At 41.3% G+C, this 21,784-nt stretch overlaps 1 protein-coding gene across 1 annotated transcript; it reads left to right on the plus strand.

Moving 5' to 3' along the window:
- Positions 1–1,661: 1,661 nt before the first annotated feature.
- GPI (glucose-6-phosphate isomerase) lies at positions 1,662–21,483 on the plus strand. The gene is made up of 18 exons (XM_015874066.1): positions 1,662–2,121; positions 4,998–5,088; positions 5,288–5,356; positions 7,913–8,032; positions 9,059–9,142; positions 9,230–9,376; positions 10,813–10,884; positions 11,862–11,906; positions 12,691–12,744; positions 13,715–13,775; positions 15,391–15,434; positions 15,658–15,810; positions 16,009–16,138; positions 16,496–16,572; positions 17,742–17,870; positions 18,427–18,502; positions 18,604–18,670; positions 19,715–21,483. Exons 1-18 carry the CDS (start codon positions 2,003–2,005, stop codon positions 19,836–19,838), a joined length of 1,662 nt encoding a protein of 553 aa, XP_015729552.1. The 5' UTR covers positions 1,662–2,002; the 3' UTR covers positions 19,839–21,483.
- The last annotated feature ends 301 nt before the right edge of the window (positions 21,484–21,784 follow it).

A 21,784-nucleotide genomic window follows, 5' to 3' on the forward strand; every position in this document is an offset into this window, starting at 1 on the left:
AAAATGGTAAATCCACCATTGTACCCTATAGGTCAGATAATGGATTTCCATCAATTACAGAATATCCTTTACTAAAATATCCTTTCTTAGCCCCAAAGGGTGTCATCCTTCGCTATGATAGCCTTTGGCCTTTTTGGAATGAGAACATGTTTCAGACAGATACTTTGCAAGAGCTGAAGCATCACTGTGTTCACACCATCTTCCATTAGTCTAAGGTTCTGTCTTTGTTCTAAATGATGGCTTCCATCTAGTTACCTTAGAATTAATCTTTAATTGGTAGGACAGTTGTAGGTAGCAGCTGTCAAAGAAGCAGCTGTCTCAACTTCTGAACCTCCCAAGTCCAAATCCTCCTCCTGCTGCCTACAATTGATCTTTTCAGTGTAGACAAGGCCTTGCTGTCCCTATAGTGGTCAGCTGTCACACAGCTTACGGAGTGACAAGCAACACTTGCAACAGCTACAAACTCTATCCTGTGGTCTTTAGAGATTAAAATTAGGACCTTGACCTGGATATCTTTGTCGTGTGTCATAAAATTTGCATAGTGTGCTGCAGGAATCATTTGAACTCTAGAACTTCCTGAGGAGTGTGCACCCTGTAGCCCAGAGATAGAAGGCAGGAAGCAAGGAAGTGCTGGCTGCAAAGGACACACAAGAAAAGAAAATACAAATGTTGAAAGTTTAGGTTGATTAGAGGAGAGAAGACAACATTTTGAAATCTTATAGTATTGTGTAAGAAAGCAAATGGAACTTGCAGCATGTGAACAGCATGCACTGTAGTAATGGGTAACAAAATAAGCATTTTAGAAGGTTGAATTAGTAGCAAGAGTGTGATGTTATTGCCTGTATTGTGAACCAGAGTTAATATGTTGTTACTGATTACCTGCACTCATACATTCTTGCATGTGTAAAATGAAGTATGAGGAGAATGGTTGTAGATTTGGGATGTGAAGTGACCATTGGATTTAGGTCAGATGAACCTGAAGTTGGATGAGCGCAGCCTCTTAAAATGCAAAAAACAGAAACAAACAAAAAAAACCTGAAAACTTAAAATGTTCAAGATTTCTCATGCTGAAGGAAAAGTCTTTTGGATTGTTAAACAGCTGTTTTAAGATTAAAAACAAAAACCCAAACCCCAGAAACAGCAAACGTGCTCTGATTGAGGGAAGGACCAGTTTATTGTCACAGTGACCAAAGTACACGTTTGATAACATAATTAAGGATCAGTTCAGAGTATTTTTTTGAGTGAGGAACAAGACGTTGGTTCTATTGCTGCAGGCTTGGGCTGTGATTGTAGCAATCTGTGCCAAGTTCACGCTCAGTGACTCCGATTTCGGCTCAGCTCCACAAAGGGGCTTTATGTACTTAGAATATGACTTCACCGGGATTTATCCACCTAAGCCCCAGGAGCATAATCTCCAGTTTGACATACGCCTTTGTACGCCCGTGTGCTGCCACAGAACCAGCAGCCGCCGCCCGCCCCAACCTGCCCTCGGGAGAGCCCTTATGTAACGGCCGGGGCGAGGCGCAGCACCGACATGTCTGAATGCGGCCCGAGATGCTGCTCAGCTGCTCGCGGATTTCGATGCCTCGGTGCCAACTGGAGCTCGGAGCGCTACGGCTGCCCTAAGGCCGGCTGTCCTGAGCCGGGCTGCTCTCAGCCGGGCAGCGCCGCGCGGACAGCCTGAATCCAGGCCGGGCTGGTTAAAAAAGAACCGCCGAGCTCAGCGGAACCCCACGAGGCCGCTCCGGGCCCGCGCAGGTTTATAACGGGCCGCATCTCCGCGTCGCCGCGATCGCTGCCGGCCCAGGAGCCGCTGACACGCAGCGCAGCGCCCCGCACCGCCCCAGCCCGGCTCCCACCCCAGCATGGCAGGGAGGGAATCGCAGAGGGGAAGGAGCCGGGGCGGGGCCGGGCTCGCTGCTATAAAGGCGGGGCGGCAGCGGCCGCGTTACTCTCCGTGCCCGCAGCCGCACGTCCCCTCTGTGTCTCTCCGGTCCCCGGCATGGCGCTGTCTGCAGACCCCCATTTCAAGAAGCTGCTCGAGTGGCACAAGGCCAACGCCTCCAAGCTCGTCCTGCGGCAGCTGTTCGAGAGCGACAAGGACCGCTTCCAGAAGTTCAGGTGAGGCAGCCCTTACCCACCTCCCCGCAGCCGAGCGGGGCGATGCGGGGCCGCGCGGGGCTCCCGTCCTGCGGCCCGTTCCGGGGGTTCTACGGGAGGGGCTGGCGGTAAGCGGAGATGCGCCCTCATGAGGCGGCCCCGAGGCCTGGCTGGGCCGCGCTGTGCACGTAAGGCCGGGCTGGAGAAGGGCCGCCGTCTCGGTGTCGCTCCGGGGGCAGCTCAGAGGCGGCCGCCCCCGTCCGAGCTGAGCGCACGGCGGCCGTTCGTGCCCGGGCACACGGTGCCGGGCTCACAGCGCCACCAGGGCGGGCTGCGGGGATGGAGCGGGGCGGGGGAGGAGGGGGGCTGCTCCGGCGGCCCCGAGCGCGTCGGCCGCGCGTGCTCGTCCTTGACTCATCCTTGCAGCGGTACGTGCCGGGCAGCACAGCGCCGGCTGCGCAGTGTGGGGCGGCCATCTCACGGCCGCGTGCTTAGTCATGAAAAGCCCCGCGATAAGATGACTGCGGGCACGGCCCGAGCCAACCCCGGCTGCCGGGATCAGGGCTGAGCCGCCCGCACCCCGGAGCAGCCCTGATCGCATTGACTCGTGCAGCCCGCATAGTACCCGGCACCTTGCACACAGCGTATTTTTTGTTTCGTTTTTCTCCTAACGGAAGTAAGACGTGGAAGCAGTGTGAGAGCCTTTGGTTCCCCCGGTCCGTACAATGGCACTGCTGTTTTAAAAGCTTTGCAGGCTGCTGGGCTGTACAGCGGTCAGGAGGGTCTCTGTGTGTGTGTGGAGGTGCATCGCTGATGTTCTGTTCCATATAAGCCCGGGCAGTGCAGATAACGTGAGCTTCTGCTCTTAAATGCAGAGGTAGGACTTGTTGCACGTGTCAGCGCTTCCTTCAGCATCCCAGGCCAAGTGACTTCTTTCCTCTTGAGCTCATCCACGTGAGGTTCCACACAGCCGTTTTGCAGGGATGGAAAAGGTGCACCAAGTTTTTGGACCATTGACTTTATCTGGCTCTTCTAACAGGGTGTTGCTTAACTATGAGAAGAGCAGTTTTAATAATCTCATAGTTAAAACTCTTTTCAGTAGGAAATAATGTTCTGCTTGTGAGCTTTCCGTATCTCCCAGACATCCCAACAGACTGAATCTCCTGATATCCATGGGACAAAGGAGAGCTGAATCAAATCGGCTGTTTTCATTTTGGCTCCATAGCTGTTAAGTGTTACTGTAGGAATCTAACACTGACTGGCTGTGTCCTACCAGTATAGACCCTTTCCTCCTGTTTTGTATCCACTTGTGAATACTTGCACGTCCTCTCCCTAATGCAGTGTGGTCAGACCTGTAGAGCACACCTTGAGCTTCTTGTGCTGCTCAGGTGTAAGGTGAGTTTCTACTCATGGTGAGCCCTCCACTTCCCATTGACAGGCTGCGTGACTGAGCTGTGGATGTGGCTTATGTGACAAGTGCTGTTCACCGGGGCGGTGCTCCCTTCAGGTGTTGCATTGCAAAATGGATAGTGTAGCAGAATGCAGCTGAGCTGAAGGGTTTTGTGCTTCTGTTTAAAGAAAGGGTGGAACTTGGTTCAAGAGTTCAGGGTGAGATTAAGATGTGTGCCTGTTTTGTGCCTGGTGTGGGAAGTGGGGAATTGGTTGTGTTCACTGGTAGCCACTGCTGCTACTTCTTGCATAATGTCTTGGGATGCCACCTGGATGCAGTTTCTCACGGTATTTTTCTTCAAGTTATTGAAAGCAGCAAGGTGTCCAGGCCTGATTGTTGTTATTATGAATTCCATCCATCCCGTTCTTCCCATCCAGATTGCTGCCTGCTCCATCATATCTTTTTGGAATAGCAACTATGCCGTGTTTCATCCTGTGAAGTTCCTCGCTCAGATATCACAGAAATAACAGTAAATGTTATGGGGCCTCAATGTTGGGAAAGAAAGCAGGGCAGAAATACCATCAGTTTAGGTACATGCAACTTCCTATGGTCAGGCACGTGGAGCAGAAGTGAGAGTTACTAAGAAGTTACCTGCTGTGCTTTTGTCTGAAGTTTTCCAAATGATTTAGATGTGTGAGTTCAGAGTAAATGTATTTATTCATTAAGTTGTTAATTAGTGCAAAGAAATTGGTAAAAAATAGTAGAGGACAATAGGGGAGCTGTATAAATTCTCATTTAGGTATAAGTTTAGTGAATATGAAAGGGCTTAGTAGACTTCTGACAGACTGCTGTGTCAAAGTTTTACCTTGGATGTAAACCTGAGGTGTTTGTCTTCTGAAATGCTTGTGTATGGCTCTCAGATAAGGGATGGTAAAATCGTATGGGGAATTCTCTGAGGCTGTGAGCGTAGCAAGGCTGTGCATTGCACAAACAGGATATAGCTCTGCATTGTGCTTGGCAGGTAACTTCTCTCTGTGAAGTTGTATAGACATGGAAGTAGCTCTTTTCATATCACCATAGGAGAAAGTATGTCTGGATTTGTTGAAATGATCTGTATGTAACTGAAAGCAGTTTGGTTTTCTTAGCAGCAGAAGGTTGCGATGAGCTTTTTTTACCTATCATGTATTAGGAAAAAACATAATTTCTAGAGAAGGCGAGTGGCTCGGTGCAACAGGATATGATTATGCAGCTATGCATTGAAGATACTTCATTGTTTGTATTTTTACAGGCAGAAAATGGGCACAATAACTTGTTTGAAGCAGCAATCTTCAGTTAAAATGATGTACTGTTCAGTAAGTCATCTTACAGAACTTACGGGGCCAGTTGGTCTCTCAGGTCCTCTTTACTAACTTACACCAACTGGCGTTTAAGTTACTGAACTTGCAGAGTTGTCATTGTTGAAGTTTTGTCATAAATATGCAATTAACTGAAATGTTTGTTTTGATAGCCTGACTCTGAATACTGATCATGGGGATATCTTACTGGACTATTCAAAGAACCTGGTTACAGAAGAAGTGATGAAAATGCTGATCGAACTGGTAAGTAAACAAAATTATTTAGTTAATTCAGTGTTGTAGGAAAGTTAACTCTTACCTGTAACTGTAACTCTTACCACTCTAGCAAACAGTTTCTCTTTGGCTGTCTTGTGGTAAATGCTTACTCTCTGTTAGCTGGACCTTTGCAGCACATGTTGACTTCTTGCTATTTTTAAGAGGAATCTATTTTTACTTTACTCAGGCGAAGTCAAGGGGTGTGGAAAGTGCCAGAGAACAAATGTTCAGCGGGGAGAAGATCAACTTCACTGAGGTAAGGCTATTTCTGTCTGTGGATCTTTCACTTGTGCGTGTGTAATTGTGGATGTTGGTGCATCTAAGAGCTGAGTCTTTGGAAAACTTACTGTAATTGCTACTTTGAAATGCTGAAGGTGGTTGTAATGTTTGTTCATTACTTACATGAGAAATTTCAACAGCTCTTACAAAGACAGAAGAAAACATGAATAAGGTTGTGTAAGGCTTTCTGTTCTGGATTACTGAAGCTGTTTAATTTTGGGTACTTCTACCAGTAGAGACTATGAAGTGTCTTTAAAAAAATAACCTGTCTTCTTGAAATAGGTGGCTCTATTGCTATCTGTAGATCTGAGAATTATAATGATGTTTAGATATTCACTAGGACATACAGGGGATAGAACTGCATCACTGTTTACCAGAAAGCAAATTTTGTGACTGAAGATTGACAGAAGATTGACAGAAGGATGTACTTGCCCCAGTAGTACTTGAACACACTAACACTGTGTTTGGTTTCAGCTGCCAGCTCCATACTTCAGTACTGTCTGAATATGGTGACTTGATTTAACAGTAAACTACATGATGACCGGTCTTTTTCAGGCTACTTCCCATTTCTGGTCAGAATTTGACTTGAAATTAAATTTGGTAAAAATCACTTTCTATTAATGTAGAATAAATAGCAAATTGATTTGGTTATGGAGTATGAACACATGGATGAATGATGATCAATATTATGAAATATTGATGAGGCCAGATTGCTGTCAAATAGCATGATGGAATAAACCTAGAGCAGCCAGACAGAAGGGTGCTGCAGAGTGGCGAGAGCTGACTTGTCCATTACTCTTATGCTGATTTACGGCATTCTTTAGATATTATAAGTATTTAAGACATGTCAGTATTTGGTGCTGCAGGCGTTGACTGCTTGGTTGGTCCTTATGCGGAAATTCTTTATAGCACGCTCAAGCATGATATTGCCAGGTGTTTGTCCTGCTGAGTTAGAGACTGTAGCCTGATATGCTGCAGAAGCAGTGCATTACAAGGTAGCATGTATCTGATCACTTGTTAAGAGGGTGTTCTTTACTGCCTACCAGAATTTAGGAAGTATTTTTTGTATAACAGCAGGCAGTAGTTTGAATGCCAGTACTTGTCTTGATGAAGAAAAATCTGTTAAGCTAGATATGTTACATGGGTAGATAGATAGATAGCATAGATATATTACATGGTTTAGAGGGAGCTATTGGTAATAGGTGAACGGTTGGACTGGATGATCTTTTAGGTCTTTTCCAACCTTGGTGATTCTATGATTCTATACTGTCAGTATTCATAAAGTAATAGCATTCCATGACTTGGAGTTTAAAAAACAAACCCGCAACAAACCTGTTTGCTCCACATTTAAGCACATACATCTTCATTATTAACAGTTGAAACCACAAACTCAGTTGTTTTTTTTTATAATGAGTATTTTGTATTGAAGTGATACCTTGTTAGAGTATATTATTGGTGTGGTCTTTGTCTCTCAGTGCCTCTCATTTTAACGAGGAACAATGAAACAGGAGACAAGTTATTTAGTTTATTCATTAGTATTGACTACAGCTCCTTTGCTCTAGATTAAAACCATAAGCTCCTGAACAGGCAAGTCAGAAGTCAGATTTTGGTGCTTTGACTTGCGGCAGCATACACGCTGCAATGCTCATTCTCTGCTAACAGGATTGCTTTTTTTCCCCATAGATAGCAGCTGCTGTGTATCTGATGTGCAGGATATTCAAGGGACCTTTAATTGTGGCCAGTGAATAGAACAATGTGGTTACTGCATCTCTGCATTTGATGAAAAATAATTCATATTTGTCTGTGTGTATGGGAGGGACTCCTGGATAACAGAAAATATCAAAGAAATAAACTGTTTTATTTTATTTGAATCCTTATTAATAGAAAAACTGATTCTTTGTAGGACTGAAAAAAAGTGTTACTAGGACTTGAGTATTGCTGAATTCTGAGCCTTGAGTACTCAATGCTTTGTAAGGGATCTTGAGTGCTCTCTTTAAAGTAGTTAAAATAACAGATTTGTTTAATTTGTGAGATTGTGAGCTCTCTGCACTGATTGAGTTGAAGTGAGGGTGATTAGGTGTGTGTATATGTACTGTAATGCTATAATGGGATGATAATAGCAGGGTGGCAAAGTCTTTGGCTACAGCAAATGAGAACGAGCCCAAATGCAGCAGCCACAGAAATGAAGGAAAAGAGTTGCTTACCTTTGGAAGGCCGCAGGTAGGCAGGAATCTCCAGCAAGAGATGCTCTCACCTCCTCTGACAACCTTTAAATGAGGGCTGGGAAGGGGTGCATCCTGGCTTCACCCCTTCTGGTCACTCAGGTGCACTGCATGGCCCTGCCTTCCCACCAGGTGCTCAATCACTGCTTCAAGCTGTGACTCAGCATTTCCATTACACATACGCACAAATGACTGCTGCCAGTTTCAGTTAATCTGAAGAATTTTTGATGGTGTTTAAGATTGTACTACTTTCTGGATGGGACACTTTGGAGTTACTTCTGACTTGCACCTTTTTTTCCCTCTTGTTTCAGAACCGAGCTGTGCTTCACATCGCTCTGAGAAATCGTTCCAATACCCCAATACATGTAGATGGGAAAGATGTTGTTCCAGAAGTAAACAAAGTGTTGGACAAAATGAAACACTTCTGCCAGGTATCAAGTACCACCATAACTTACTTTTCATATACTGTAATCAGTCAAGTTCCCTTATATGCATGTTGTCAAGTGCTGGTTGTAGGCTGATTCACAGTCTGTTCTCTGCTTCTTTGTGCAAGCTTCTAACATTACTGATTCAAGTGTGGAATTATAGTTGCTCTAGGAATGACTTACTGTGCTGTTAATCATCAGTTGGAATATCACTTCCAAAGCAGGTTTTAAAATAAATCTTATTAAGCAGCATATTTAGAAAGATAACGAAGATCCTTGTTTTAGTTGACTCACCTAAGCAGATGGAATTTAAAAACTGGCAACATCTATACTGGCTATGTGGGATTTAGTGCATGGGTAGTACTAAATGGACAGAAACTAGTGCAGTTTTTTGATACTGCTTAATGATGGTATTTTTTCTTGCTGGGACTCGGTAACTGTTTAAAAACCAGCAAGAATAGAGCAGAGAACTCCATATGCTTCAGAGCAAAACTCCAGAAATTTCAATGCAAAACATACAAAAATATGCAGTAGAGAAGCTTTTTAAATGCCTAGTTTGCCCGTAGGTGTTACCTCCAAGGCTTTATTAATATGATAAAGTTTTCCACTTTAATTAGAAGTGATTTTGCTAATTAAGGACACCTAAAAAACAAAAACCCTTGAGTCAAGAATGTCATGCAAATAATTCAATATCTGAGATTATTATACGTTTTTTAATTTTTAGCTTGTCTTATTTTGCTTTTCTACTTGTTGTGAATGCTATAGTAGTTCAGATTCAGGAGGGCAAGGTTTAACTTTGCATTTTGTTGTAAATATGTGCGTTAAACTTCTAACTGCTAGCTAGACACTCAGTTAACACTTGCTTCAAAGAAGGTATATAAATACCATATAAATACCATATAAAACCATGTTGTTTTAAGTAGATTTTCTACAATAGTACTTGAAAACTGCCTGCTTCCAGTGTTAGAATTGTTAATTTCAACATACAAATAGCATGAAATACTTACTGTGTTCTTTCCCACCCCCCATTAGAAAGTCCGTAGTGGTGAATGGAAAGGTTACACTGGAAAAGCTATGACTGATGTGGTCAATATTGGGATTGGTGGCTCTGACTTGGTAAGCTCCTGAGTTGTATATATCTTTCATCTTTTTTTGTGTGTGCATATATGCAGTTAAGACAACCTAACTGTTGCTTCTCTCTAGGGGCCTCTGATGGTGACTGAAGCCTTGAAACCATATTCCAAGGGAGGTCCACGTGTTTGGTTTGTGTCTAACATTGATGGTACTCATATAGCCAAAACCCTGGCTGAACTTCACCCAGAAACCACACTCTTCATCATTGCATCAAAGGTATGTCTAATAACATCACTAGTATGACTTTTCAAGTGATGAAGGGTTCAGTGAAAACAGGAAGATCTAAACCAGATGTCTGTAGAATGAACTGTTTCTAAAAAGGATTGCTCCAGTTCTTCTTAAGCTTGGAATTAAAGCTTGTATTGCTAATGAAATATTCAGGGGTACAGTACTCAAGCACTGAAAGTGATTCAGTTAATTGGTCAGTAGTGCTGCATTCTGTCTGGGAATCTTCATTCTGTTTTAGCTCTTTTACTGCTACCTTAAATAATGTAAATGCTGGCTTCCTTGGGCACTATAAATACACAACTTCTTGCTTTTTGAACAAGACAGGCTGATGGTAACTTTTAAGATGATGCTTCATTTTTGAGTACAGATGTAATAGCTGCCTTTTAAGTCTCATCTTGTTAGCATGCTTATTGTTTAAATTTATGCTTAATTGCTAGCTACCATCATTGTCTGAGAAATGCAGGCTAGAACATATTGCTTCTCTCTTATCAGAGGAAACTGAAGACATAATTCTTTATTATGTAACTTGGGTTGTTTCATTTCTGAAGCACACTAGGCCCTTCTTAGCATTGAGGACAGAATCTGCAGTAAATGGATGTGTGTAATGCTGGCCGTGCTCTACTCTGGTGCTCATTATCTTATTTTGGCAATACTGTGGCAGGGCAACTTATGGAATAATAAGAAAACTTCACAAAGTAATGCTAATGGTCAGTTTTGAGTAATTGAGTTCAGGCATCATGGTTCAAAGCCTTAGAAGACTGCCAGAGTAAGAGTAACACTTCAGTTTCTATTTGCCAAGCTGTACTTGGATAATTAAATATCTTTGGAAGAGGATGAATGGCTTTTTTTCTGTGTTTGTTTGCCACAACAGACTTGTGTTTCATAATGAAATATGTCTGGAGATATGAGGTCGAATGTAGCGTTCACTCTTAAAGGAAGATTTTGATGGTTGAGTACATCAGAATGGTTGTAGGTCTTTGGAGATCTGCATGACTGAACTTTGTACACTTCATGAAGCAGGAAAATGTTTAATCAGCAGAATACTTCTAGCAGAAATGAGTGCTGCTTCATGGAAGAGGAGGAATTAGAGATCAAGAGGACAGTTCAGGTGAACTGTCTTGTTTTGAAGCTCAATTATTTCCTTTTTAATTGAGTGATAAAACTTTAGTGTAATGCTAAAGTAGAAAGCTTAAACTAAGGAGGGAAGGAAATGGGGAGTAGTGATCCCAGTTCCAGCATAAAGATTAAATTGGTTTGATAAGCTTGCTTTTTTTTTTTTTTTTTTTGTCTGGAGTGTGGCAACAGCAGTCTGTTATGAGCCCCTATTCCAGATAACCACAGCAGGGCAATTCTAAATGGTATCTTAACAACCTGAACTTGTTTGAATTTTAAGTGTAAAATGTTTTCATTGTCTGATTTTTCAGACCTTCACCACCCAAGAAACTATCACCAATGCGGTAACGGCCAAAGAGTGGTTCCTCAATGCTGCTAAGGATGTAAGTCTAATACTTGGGTTACGTAACAGAATGCAACCGATTCCTGTTATGCGGTTTCTCCCTAGTCATTTCAAGCAAGCTTTGGAGCAGAGCCAATAACTGCCCAAATGTAAGCTGCATAGCTTAGCAAATGCATTACAGAATGTTGAAGTGCATCACGGTTAGTGACAAGCTGTCTGACTGAAGTCATGAAACAAGTTTTGTGTTGTCAACATTGTTTTTTCTCCCAAATCCTGCCTTTAAATAACATGATAGTATCTGTCTTAGAGTTGGTTAATGGTTTGGTGGTACCAATGACATGGAAATTGAAGAATACGGTGTCTGCATGTCACTGTCTTCCAATTCTTGATAAGTCATTCAAAACTGGAATTGAAATGATGGTTGAAATAACACTGTAGCACACAGCTGCGCTTCGAATATGAACCTTGTATTTAACTTACTTCATCCTGTTTCTAACATTTAAAAGAAGCAGCAAATAGTGCTTGCTCAGGTAGTTAATATGTTAGTAGTTAATGTTCTAGTCAGAATAGCTGTGCTTAGGTTAAAAACTGGGCTTTTAAGTTTCTCATTATAGAAGTTTGCCAAAACAGTCACTGAAAGAACAAAGTCTAAATCTCTAGCTTGAGGTTTATCAGTTGCAGTTGCACATGATTTTCCTCCCTAGCAGGGAGGGGTGCTACAGAGTTGAAGTGTTTGGCAGCGGCATTAGTTATGCAGCAGGTTGATTACGTACTTGGAAGAAAAATAGCCAAATAGCGTCTACTTCCAGTGAGAGATCTTCGTGAGAACATTGTCAGAATGCACTTTCTTTGCCAAATCTTCTAGTGAATGTGAATAAGATGATTTCAAGTTGATAAATGCAAAAATGATAGTAAACCCTTTTTTTCTTATATGTAAAATAGTAGCACGTTGATTTTATAACAAGAAATGAAAATAATTAGCGTTCCAGATCTAATGGTCTTCATTTTTTTATTAAGCCTTCTGCTGTGGCCAAGCATTTTGTTGCCTTGTCTACCAATGGTGTAAGTATTATTTAATAATTATCTTATTTAGACTTTCTTCTGTGTACCTTTAAGGTAGTCTCCTTGTAAATCAAGTAAGGAAGCCCTTATTGGTGTTCAAGTAATGGTGTTCCAGTTCAGCTTCTTATTGAAATAATGCATTTATTCTGCTAAAAATAATTGGAACTTCCAGAGTACTGAAGTGCATCACCACTATAGATGTACTTTTTCTTCTAGAGCTTTGTAAATCTGAAATGATGGATACTTCAAGCATAAGTGCTTTCTGTTATTAAGAGGGGTACCTGCTTTTTCTTAAGTGTGGGTGTGTGTGCAGTTTCTCTATAAACAAATGGTTCTCTTAAACTCTTCATATACTTGCTGAAGTGATGCAGGTAGCTTGTGCCAATGTTACATGCAATGAACATGATTTGCACTGATGTGGCATTTCATGGGGAAAAAAAAAGACTGAGTTGGAAAGGGTTGCAGCAATTAGACTCTGTAGTAAGTGGGGGGTTGTTAAGTCATCTGATGTGAAGTTCCTTTTTCCACTCCAGGCACTTCCAATGTAGAGAGTGTCAGTTTTAACTATATTGTAATTCTCATGTAAGGAGTGTATGTCTTAGCATTCAGAACTGCTGAATGGTGATAGTGCTATTTGGAAATGTAAGTAGGTTTTATATCTGTGATGGAAGCGATGTATTTTTAAAGTAGAAGGTATTCATAGGCTCCAAACTTGTGTTTCATATTTATTGGACATGAAAATTTTGGAGACTGTTTTAATCTTCTGTACTTTTTTTTATTCTAGCCTAAAGTTAAGGAGTTTGGAATTGACACTGAGAACATGTTTGAGTTCTGGGATGTAAGTAAAAGCTTTGATGTTGTGCCATAGTTAGAATACCCATTACAGCTAGAATGTCTATTAGAATAACTGAATTTATTTATGAAAAATCTTGACTAGATGTAACTGACAAAAATGAAACAACAAAAAAAATTCCCCCCAAAATAGTACTTGTATTCTTAGCACTGAAACATGTGGAAAGTTGTGACTGAAACAAACTAAGAGCATGCCTAACAGGTAGAATAGTCTTGTCTTTGACAACAGGATTTTAACGGAATGGTTTAGTGGTCTGAAGAAGGGCCTTCTATGTTGGCTGACTAATCATCTTCTGGGTAATAGGAGATAGAAGTATTACCTTATTCCTAGTTATTATAAGCTGTGACATTTGACCATTGGGGTCTGCTGTATATAATCTACGCCTGTAAAGGTCAAACATTAGAAACAGGAGTCTTAAGTTTGATATTTTATAGCACATGCATATGTTAAGTATAGTGCATCTAGCCTTGACCCTTCTGCTTCAAATCAGTTTGGTTTGTCTCATTGACTGTGTCTGACAAAATAGATTTTATAGCTGTAGTTTATAACTTACTTAGAGTGTTAGCTTTCCCTAAATAATGTCAAAGCCTTGCTGAAGCAGATTGTACTTATAGAGCATAAATAGTAGGAAAATAGTTAATACTAAATTTAAGCTTGTATTTCAAAGTGAGCTGTAGGCATTCTGAAAGGAAGTGCTTCAGCAGATGTCATGTAAATCATAGCCTCTAGACCAGGTAGAAGACTTCACATCCTCAAATAAATGCATACTCAAATATTTGTTAAAGGGCTGCTGTAAGGTCCCCTTGACTTTTCCATGTGGTGTGTACTGGATTGTCAGCGAAAATAATATTTTGCTGAAAGCAGTCTAAGCATGCTGCCATTTTGTAGTAGCTTGAATAAGTTTGAATTTCAGAGCCTTGTGCTTCTCCTGTGTAAACCACTCTTTTGTTTTCAGTGGGTTGGTGGTCGCTATTCTCTGTGGTCAGCCATTGGTCTCTCCATTGCCCTTCATATTGGTAGGTATTCCTGTGATTAACTGATAAGAATCGGTTTGGGGAGTGTACTTAGAAAATAACTGCATGGTACTGGATTGTGAATCAAATTTGGGACAGATTTACCCAGTTTTGTCTGTAAGTAGATGAATGTTTGTGCTGAAACGATCAAATGCAAAGGAAATGTCAGAAGTACTATTAAACGTCATCTTGGAAATTGCTCATATGCAGACAGAAATGGTCAGATTATCTCTTTAGTTTCCTGTATAGCCAAGAGTTGCTTGGCTTTTGTAAAGCCACATCAATCTTGAAAACTAAATCTTGTAACTGATTTGCCTAAACTGCTTAAGAGTAGAGTATCAAATTTGTGACAGCATGTCACAAAACACATCAAAAAATCGTTGTAAATTCTGCACGAGAGCTGTGTGTAGAGTGGAAACAATTCTGTATCCCATCATATACTTATTGCTCCACTACTCCTTCTCCTAAAAACAGCATTCATATACCACTAGACCCTGTAGTCTATCTGCAGTTGGTTGTGAAGCAAACATAGATGACCCTCTAAATTGTTCCTCACCTATCTTAGTGCTTTATGGCACCATTGGTGTCTTTGATGCATATCTCAAACACAGGTGGCGAGTACAGAGTGTGTGTGAAAGAGCTCTGGGAAGTGCTTTTTCTTGATGAACAGGCTGTTCTACATCCCTGTGTCTCTTCCTTCATCATTCCTTTCCAGTAATTATTCTGAGACCATGAAGTTATTGTTGAAAGTTGGAATTTCCTTAGAATGACATCAAAAGAAAAACACTGGCTGTGGAATTCTTGGAATGATGTGAACGGGAGTTGTCACACGTGGGAAAAGTGTACATGAACAGCAAAATAAACATCAGGCACTCACTGTTTTGTCTGCAATAAGTTGTTCATCTGTGCTGTCAGACAGATACGGTGCTGACTGCTGATGGGTCAGTCTGTCTGTGCTGCTTCATCTTGCATCCTCAGTTTGCTAGAGCTGCTCCCTGACCATAGGTAGAGCTCCTGCTTTGATTGTCAGACGTTTCACCACAATCCCATAGGTTTTTTTACATGTGACAATCAGGGTTTCTGGCTTCCTGTGAGAAAGAATATTAGTAAAATATTTAGTTTTAGAGTTTATAGAGCAAACAATCAAAGGTGTTTTTTTTCTTTTTAAGAGAACAAGGAAGAAGAACCTTTCTTTAAAATATTTTTTCAAAAGACCTTACTTTAGGTGTGTATCCGCAAGCCCAGATGCAGAAATTCCTGTTTCATTGGCCTATTTTACTTTGGACAAGCTTTTCCACTGTAGCAATAAGTGGGGAAACTGGAAACAGTAGCCTTGACTAATAGATGTCAGTTGCCTTTGTTTTCCTTCCAGTTGCCCACTCCCCAGATGGAGTTTAGGTGAAGTTTGTAAAGTATGCTTCATGAAGTTGGCCTTGCACTGACATCCATGCCTTAATCATTAATAAGACTGAGGTGCAAAGTCAGAATATAACTTTAAACTCAGTGGTTGGGAACCTTTCTGTGTACAAAAAAAACCTCAGTCTGTTCCATGCTTGCCTTTACCAGGAAGATGAAATCTAAGCTGTAAGTTCAAACTGACTCTTTTTTCAATCATTAGGTTTTGACAACTTTGAGAGCCTGCTTGCCGGAGGCCACTGGATGGTGAGTGTGGGCTGCCTATTTCAGATCTGTTTCTTAGTGCAGTAACTAGAAACTGCCTGCCTTCCAAAGTTCATCTTCCTGTGCTCTAGCAGTACTTTTAAATTGATGCTGCTTTGGGAGTCTCTGGATCAAAACAGTAGTTAAATAAAACAAAATGCTTAAAGATTTGGGAGGTATTACAATTGCTGCAAGGAAAATGTGATCTTTTTGATTTGTCTAATAGGATAAACACTTCCATACCACTCCACTGGAGAAGAATGTGCCTGTAATCTTGGCCATGCTGGGGGTGTGGTATATAAACTGCTACGGATGTGAAACCCATGCACTTCTGCCCTATGACCAATATATGCACCGCTTTGCTGCCTACTTCCAGCAGGTAAGGTTCAATTGGAGCAGAAGGTTTCAAATGGCTATCATTGTTTGTTCAAGTAATTTAGATATATTTTTTCTTTAAATGTCAGTTAAATTTGTGTCCATAAATTACGCAGCTGTATGTATTAGTCAAGTATGTATGGAAGCTTGTACTGATGGTGTATGGTTCTGTGAGAATGATACTAGTACTCTTTCCTTTTAGGGTGACATGGAATCTAATGGCAAATACATTACCAAGAAAGGATCTCGTGTGGACTACAATACTGGCCCTATTGTGTGGGGAGAGCCTGGCACCAATGGGCAGCATGCATTTTACCAACTCATTCATCAGGGTAAAGCAGACTATTCACTACTTCATTTTGGAATTAATTCTGACTACAAAGCTGTAAGAGTCTACAGAGTTGACACCGGTTTAGAAAATAGGCTTAGGCTTCTGTCCAGGCTTGTGTGACACTACTGTTTTGTTCTGAATTAGTGGTTTAGTAAGGCCATAAGATGTAGGTTTCTTTCCTAGAATGCAGGGAGTCAACTAAAACTGAAGCTATTGAGCTGTATTGTCATTTCACCCTAATACATGACCTAGAAAATCTTTGAAGTGGCTGAGTCTACCAATAACTCAATATAAAGTGAGAATTTACTGTTTTAATTTTTCTTCTGATGCAAGGCTCTGAACATGGCTTTTCTTGTAGGAACACGCATGATTCCCTGTGACTTCATGATCCCAGTTCAGACTCAGCATCCTGTCAGAAATGGTTTGCATCACAAGGTAATTAAATCTTTATCAGAACACTCATATTTTCTTGTCACTGAAGGCACTGAAGCTTATCCAGTATTGTAGTGCACCTGGTTTCTAAATGTCGCTTTGAAAACCATACATGCAGGCTCCATGAATGTTTGCAACCGATTTGAAAAAATGCAAATTATAGTTAGTTGTCTAGAGGAATTCTTGTTCTTTAGGAGCAGTAAGCTCAGTTATTGAGGCAGATCAGCAGTGTGGCCTCCAGCTGGGAGGAGCTGATAAACTAGGCTTGTGGAGATGAGCTCCCTTGTAGGAATTTGAAGGAGTGTAACTCTTTGTAGAGTAGGAAGAAGCATATTACCACAGCTGGTGAAAGTTTCCTCAGATGCTGTTGCAGTTCTTTCTACCAACATGCTTAGGGTTGTAACCTCCCGTGTAGATGTTAAAAACATGTTTTAGTTATCAAATTAAGGATTCTCAAGGAAACACGTAGTGTTACACTGTTCCTATGTGGAAACAAGTGTTCAGGTTTATCACTTGCTGTATAATTCAGAAAAAGCATATCCTGTCAAACTTCAGCACTGTGGTGACTTCAGGTTAAAAATGTTGTTTAGGTTCTGTACCAGCCACTTTCTTCAGTTGTAATACAAACTGTGCTACAAGATGGCTTCGTGAAAGAGAAAATGGTTTTTACTGTTTCTTGTAGATAAAATGTTTATTTTCACTATAGCTGATAGGAAAAAGCCACCCACCAACTTGCAATTGAACGTTAGGCAAGGAATAATAACCTAATCTTCCATTGGGTTGCTGTACTGCAAAGTTACCTTTCATAGAGTAAAAACATAATAGTTGTCTAACTTTGCTTTTATACAGAGGGTAGTCATTGTGAAAGGGATATACAAACTGCAACTTCCTTTGCTCACACTAGGATGTTTGCTGTCTATTCCAGCAGGGACAGGATTTCTCAAAGCAAACCTGGATGTTTTTGCATGCATGCACTGTTGAAATGGTAATCAGTGGCACTGCGGTAAAAAGCAATGGCAGGTGTAATACACAAAATTAGCACACTTTACTGCCATTGCATTAAAAATATGACATGTCACTGGAGCACATCTGTCTGGATTCAGGCACTGAGAATCACTTTTCTATCTGAGGAAGTAGTAGCTTGAGTTCATGTATCCATCTCTACCTCCTAGATCCTTTTGGCCAACTTCCTTGCTCAGACTGAGGCCTTGATGAAAGGAAAGACTGCTGATGAAGCTCGTAAGGAACTGCAGGCAGCTGGACTGAGTGGAGATGCTCTGGAGAAGCTTCTTCCCCATAAGGTAAGCAGGCTCTGTCATTTTTTTCAGTTTCCTCCTGATTAGTGATACTGCTGCAGTGAGGGATTTGTGGTGTTAAGCTGCTTGATGGAGCTTGGTATAATGGGGGCCATGCCCTCAGGTGGCTATTGAGTGCTACTGTCTTGACAGCAGTGAAAGTGGTATTAAAGGTTGTCAGGTGTAGTGGAGCAGCCTGTAAGTGGCACTACCATTAAAAATAATGACTTGGAGTCTTTTGAGGCATTTCAGGGAAAAATAAGAGCTGTCTCTTTGGTGCCCATAGGTTTGTATTTTGCCACTTTCCAGAGCTGTAGTAATAGTATCAGTGCTTGGAGATCCATTTTGCCATTGCTTTTAATAAACAATGGGGAAAAAGTGCAGAGTATGAAAATACTGCTTCAATCACAAAGCTGTTAGCCTTTAAAGCTTTCAGGAATCTGTGATTCTGTATTTTCTATTAATACAAAAACATTTATGTGGGCTGTAGGGAAAATGTGGAACTTGCATCAGAAACTCATTGCAATGCACTATACCATAATGTACCTATTGTTTTTGAAAGGTCTTTGAGGGTAATCGCCCAACCAATTCCATCATGTTTACAAAACTCAACCCATTCACCTTGGGAGCAATCATTGGTAAGTAAATGGATCTTAAGGTTGTGAATGATCTTTAAGACTTCATGGTAAGGTTACTGATCAAATGTGTTTTTGTGTTTTTGTTTTTTTCTTTTTTATAGCCATGTATGAGCACAAGATATTTGTTCAGGGGGTTGTCTGGGATATTAACAGCTATGATCAGTGGGGGTAAGTTTTCTTGATCTCTTTCTTATATACTTACTGTTGTATTCCCTAATGTGCCATGCTTTAGAGAAGGTGATGGAAAAATAGTGAGATATTTAAATCAAACAATTGTAGGATAGTTTTAAATGTAAACTTTTTTTTTTTTTTTAGGAATAGATCACTGTAACCTTGTCCAGCCATGAGTAATGACTCTAAACTTAGTTTGGTGATCTCTGCTTTTCAGATTAAATAAGTAACCAACTATGAATGCAGAAAAGATACAGTAATAATAAGAAGATAGTTGGGCGGGCTGAATTCATACTCTGAGAAGTAGAGGGGAAAATAATGTCCCCTTTAAAATAGGGGGACAAGAATTTACCTCTTGAAACACTTGGTAGGCACAGGAGGTTTTGTTTTCTTTTACCTTAAATAGTGTAGCAGAAACTGGAATCTGTCTAGTAAAAACTTAAGCTACTATCGAATCTGAAATTGGGAGTGAGGCATAAAAGGAGCTTTTTCTACAGTATTAGAAAAACTGAGAATGGAATCTAAACTAAATGGAGAATGTGGGGAGGGTGAACAAACTATGCTGTAGAACCAGTTTCGTTTCTTGGAGCAGTTAGAAGATTATTGTTTCTTATCTCATCAGGATAGTTCTCTAGTGCTGAAGAAAGCTTTCAGTCCCAAAGCTTGGCTGTTTATTGTCTTAGTGCTACAAATCAGTGTTTTGAGTGATGTGTTGAATACTGAGCAGGAGCAAGGTGAATATCTTCTGCTTTGGGACTGGCTGCATAATACAGATGAGTACTGAAGGGGAAAACACTGCAGAGACTGCAAAACAAAGCTTTATAAGTGTTCTGTAACTTGAGTTGTCTGTTCAGTGAGGCAGCTCTACTTGTGAGAACTTCAGCTTTTTGTGAATGGCACTTGGTTAAATCATTTGTTCAGTAACTCTTGAGCACTGACTTTTTCACTGTCATGTTACTCTCTGCTGGCACACCTTTTAACATGCTTTATATTGTTAGCGCTAATTGTTTTTCCTCTCTGTTCTGTCTTTTATAAACACAGAGTTGAGCTTGGAAAGCAGCTTGCCAAGAAAATTGAGCCCGAGTTGGAGTCAGATGCTCCAGTGACATCTCATGATAGCTCAACAAACGGGCTCATCGGTTTCATCAAAAAACACAGAGCCTGAAATAAAAGTTCCTGAGGCCATCGACAATCTAACCACCGAATACTCAAGTCTGTTGTAGTTGTGCTTTTTAGCCACTTCTAACAAAAATAGCACTTTACCGATATAGCTTCTTCACTTGTTGCGGTTGACCTCATTGCGTTAAGTGTTATAAATGAAAACTAGTTTTGTGAAACCCAGAGATTCTATAGGTGCTTTCTATTTTTGTGGTTGTTATCCGTGAAGTGCAGTTGGTACGTTCCTCAGTCCGTCAGCTTCCTTAAAGATGATCACAATGATACCAGAAAATAAAAGATGTGATGGATGAGTAGAAGTTCTTCATTCTGTATCTTTAAATACTAGGTGCAGACCTAGAAACGCTTGCCTTACTGTGTGTAAGGTTCTCTTAAAGCCATGTATGTTAACTTCTGTCTGGCATGTCATTGCCCTGGTCTGGGTCTGCTGTATGCTGCAAGTATGTTCAAAGAATCAAGTGATCTACAGCTGTAACTGTTCAGTTTGTATGATATGCATTTGAGCAAGATGCAGGTTATTTTCAGTGCTGTTGTGCAAGGTTTACAAATGGTTGTATTTGTTTCTTCAGAAGCTATGGCAGCTCTGCACAGATGGCTTCTTTTTTCAAAAGGGAGGAAAGCTTCTGGAGTGATAGTGATACTTTTATTTTCCAAACTGTTTTCAAGAGCTTATATGAAGCTGAAGTCTGGCATTGCTTGCAGCTGTATGTTTTGGTATCCTCTGCAGGCAGCTCATCTCAATCATCTCAGTCTTAAGTGGGCATCACTATTCTAAAAGAATTGAATAGAATGCACTATCAGTATGTGTGAACAAGCTGCTCGTATCCTCTAATTCTCTACTGCTGTTGTTACCCTTCGTGTTAACAGAAGAGCATGCATTGCCTTTTTTCTCTATAACACCTTTATTAAGAAGGTAAGACACAAGCATGGAAGAGAAAAGATGGATTAACTGTGAGTCTCAGCAGATATCCATGACAAGTGCTACTGTTGAGAAAGTCTGAGCCTGTACCTTTTAATGTGCACGTCTGCTGCTTACACATTAATTGACAGCAATCACCGTAATTGACAGTTAATCACCGTTGTCACACCAATAATCCCTTCATGGACCTTGGCAGCTATCTGCATGGATATGAACTTAACTTCACTCTGTGTCTGTCTGTTGTGTGTGGGTTCTCTGGGTTTGATATGAGCTTTATGAAGCATTTTCTGTGTTGAGCGCTGTCACCACTCACCCTTAGTGGGAGCTCAGATCCTTTCCTGGAAGCTGTGTAACTCCCATTCAGCTGTGCAGGGGCTCCCTTTGGTGGCAGAGTGAGGCTGTGCTTGCTGTGGTCCAAGGGCTGAGGGGAAGAGGTTGCTGGTTTTATTTGGGTGCTACTCTGCAAATTCCAAACTCCAGAAGCTTTTCTTGGAGAGGGAACAAGACTTGTTCTCTTAACCCTGTAAAGAATGCAGCTCGCTAAAGAGGACGTGTTGGTTTATCAGTGTGTGCAGCCTCATTTGTGTTGTGAAATGAGCACTCTGCTAAAGGGATGTCAGCAGCAGGTGCCGTTAGTTTGCAACCATAAAAAACCCAGCGGGACAGCAGTAAGATCACAATACTGGTTGTGTGTAATAAAACAATATTCAAGCAATGACGCTGTCAGACCTTGTTTAGATTTCAGACCCCACTTGTAGTGGCGATTCAAATTGCTGCACAAGTTTGCGGTGCAGCAGCTCCGCTCGTGCCGCAGCCTCGTGGTGCCACCTGGCGGCTCCTTCCCCGTGCATCAACCTGTGTAAGAACTGCTGCATGATGGAGCAGCAGCAGCGTGGAAATGGCATCCTTGATGTCTGCATTCAACCGTGGGGACAAAAAGGGAACAAAGCCTTACGGGAAATTGTCCTGTACCGAGGCAGGTTGCAGGTGGCGTGCAGAGAACAGACGGGCTGCAC

This window comes from Coturnix japonica, chromosome 11 (assembly GCF_001577835.2).
Source record: "Coturnix japonica isolate 7356 chromosome 11, Coturnix japonica 2.1, whole genome shotgun sequence".
Lineage (NCBI taxonomy): Eukaryota > Metazoa > Chordata > Aves > Galliformes > Phasianidae > Coturnix > Coturnix japonica.

Bases quoted from the DNA above. Each gene is read 5' to 3' on its own strand.
- GPI (XM_015874066.1), top strand. From the start codon at position 2,003: ATGGCGCTGTCTGCAGACCCCCATTTCAAGAAGCTGCTCGAGTGGCAC. The intron at 9,143-9,229 runs GTAAGCTCCTGA...GCTTCTCTCTAG, and splicing joins GGATTGGTGGCTCTGACTTG to GGGCCTCTGATGGTGACTGA. The intron at 15,811-16,008 runs GTAAGGTTCAAT...CTTTCCTTTTAG, and splicing joins TTGCTGCCTACTTCCAGCAG to GGTGACATGGAATCTAATGG.